This window comes from Ixodes scapularis, unplaced genomic scaffold (assembly GCF_016920785.2).
Source record: "Ixodes scapularis isolate PalLabHiFi unplaced genomic scaffold, ASM1692078v2 ptg003818l_1__unscaffolded, whole genome shotgun sequence".
Lineage (NCBI taxonomy): Eukaryota > Metazoa > Arthropoda > Arachnida > Ixodida > Ixodidae > Ixodes > Ixodes scapularis.
This window is the reverse complement of record NW_024610360.1, coordinates 384-1,571: the sequence shown is the minus strand read 5'-3', so window position 1 is coordinate 1,571 and position 1,188 is coordinate 384. Positions and strand designations below refer to the sequence as shown.

At 49.6% G+C, this 1,188-nt stretch overlaps 1 protein-coding gene across 1 annotated transcript; it reads left to right on the top strand.

Moving 5' to 3' along the window:
- The first annotated feature begins 303 nt into the window (after positions 1 to 303).
- LOC120838729 (uncharacterized protein K02A2.6-like) lies at positions 304 to 858 on the top strand. The gene has a single exon (XM_040208772.1). It carries the CDS (start codon positions 304 to 306, stop codon positions 856 to 858), a length of 555 nt encoding a protein of 184 aa, XP_040064706.1.
- Positions 859 to 1,188: the final 330 nt, after the last annotated feature.

Sequence of the window (1,188 nt, the reverse complement as noted above, 5' to 3'; positions counted from 1 at the left end):
CATGGAGCACACCGTGGCATTGTGTCATGTAAGAACAAGGCACGAGAGGCTCTTTACTGGCCCTCAATGAACAAAGACATTGAGCAGATAGTTCAGCGGTGCGAGCATTGCCAGCGCTACCAGCGACAAAACCAACATGAACCACTTGCTGATAGTGACTTGCCTGACCGCCCATGGCAAAAGATTGCAGCTGATATTTTCTACTTTAACAGATCGACTTACTTACTCATCGTGGATTACTTTAGCAAGTATGTGGAACTACAACCCAAGGCGTCCGCCTGCACTGAAGCTGTCATCACCGCTATGAAAGCTGTGTGCGCCAGATTTGGAGTACCTGATGAACTAGTCTGTGACAATGGACCGCCATTTAATGCCGCGAAATTCAAAGAGTTCCTCACCAGCTGGGACATCGCCTACAATCCCAGCTCACCCTACTACGCCAGATCGAATGGACTTGCTGAAAGATCCATTCAGACCATAAAGCACGCACTTCAGAGGGCTGTAGAAGATGGAAAAGACCTCTTTGTTGTGCTTATGTATGCTAGAAGCACTCCCATGGATGGACTGAAGTCGCCTGCAGAGCTCCTAATGGGCAGAAAAATCCGCACACTGGTCCCGATGAATCCAACTCAACTGCAGCCCCACTACAACTGCACCGAGGCCCAATCTCGTCTACATTTTCGTCAGGAACGGCAGCATCGGCATGGGGATAAGAGAACCAAGCCCTTGGTTGCACTTCAGAAAGGCCAGAAAGTGTGGTTTCAGCACTGTGGCAAGTGGACACCAGGCTACATTAATTATGTGGGACCCCAGCACCGCTCATACGTTGTGATGACACCGGAAGGGCACCATGTATAGGCGCAACAGGTATCACATCCGACCCGCTCACAGTCAGCCGCCAACAGCAACTGTTACAGCCGAGGATTACTATGCCGCAGCTCCTTCTCCACTTGCAGCCAGCCCACAGTCACCGCCACCCCCTCCACAGGCAGCAGACTCGTACCAGCACTACTACACACGAGCAGGTAGAAAAGTGGTGAAACCTCAAAGATTCATACAATGAAGATCTCAAGTGCTTTGGAATTTTTATTGTGTGTGTTCATTTAATTTGATTTTTTGTTTGTTTTTTTCGAAAAAAAAAGGGGGGTGGGGCGTGTTATGTGTGTTGACTAACAGCCAGCGCCCCCT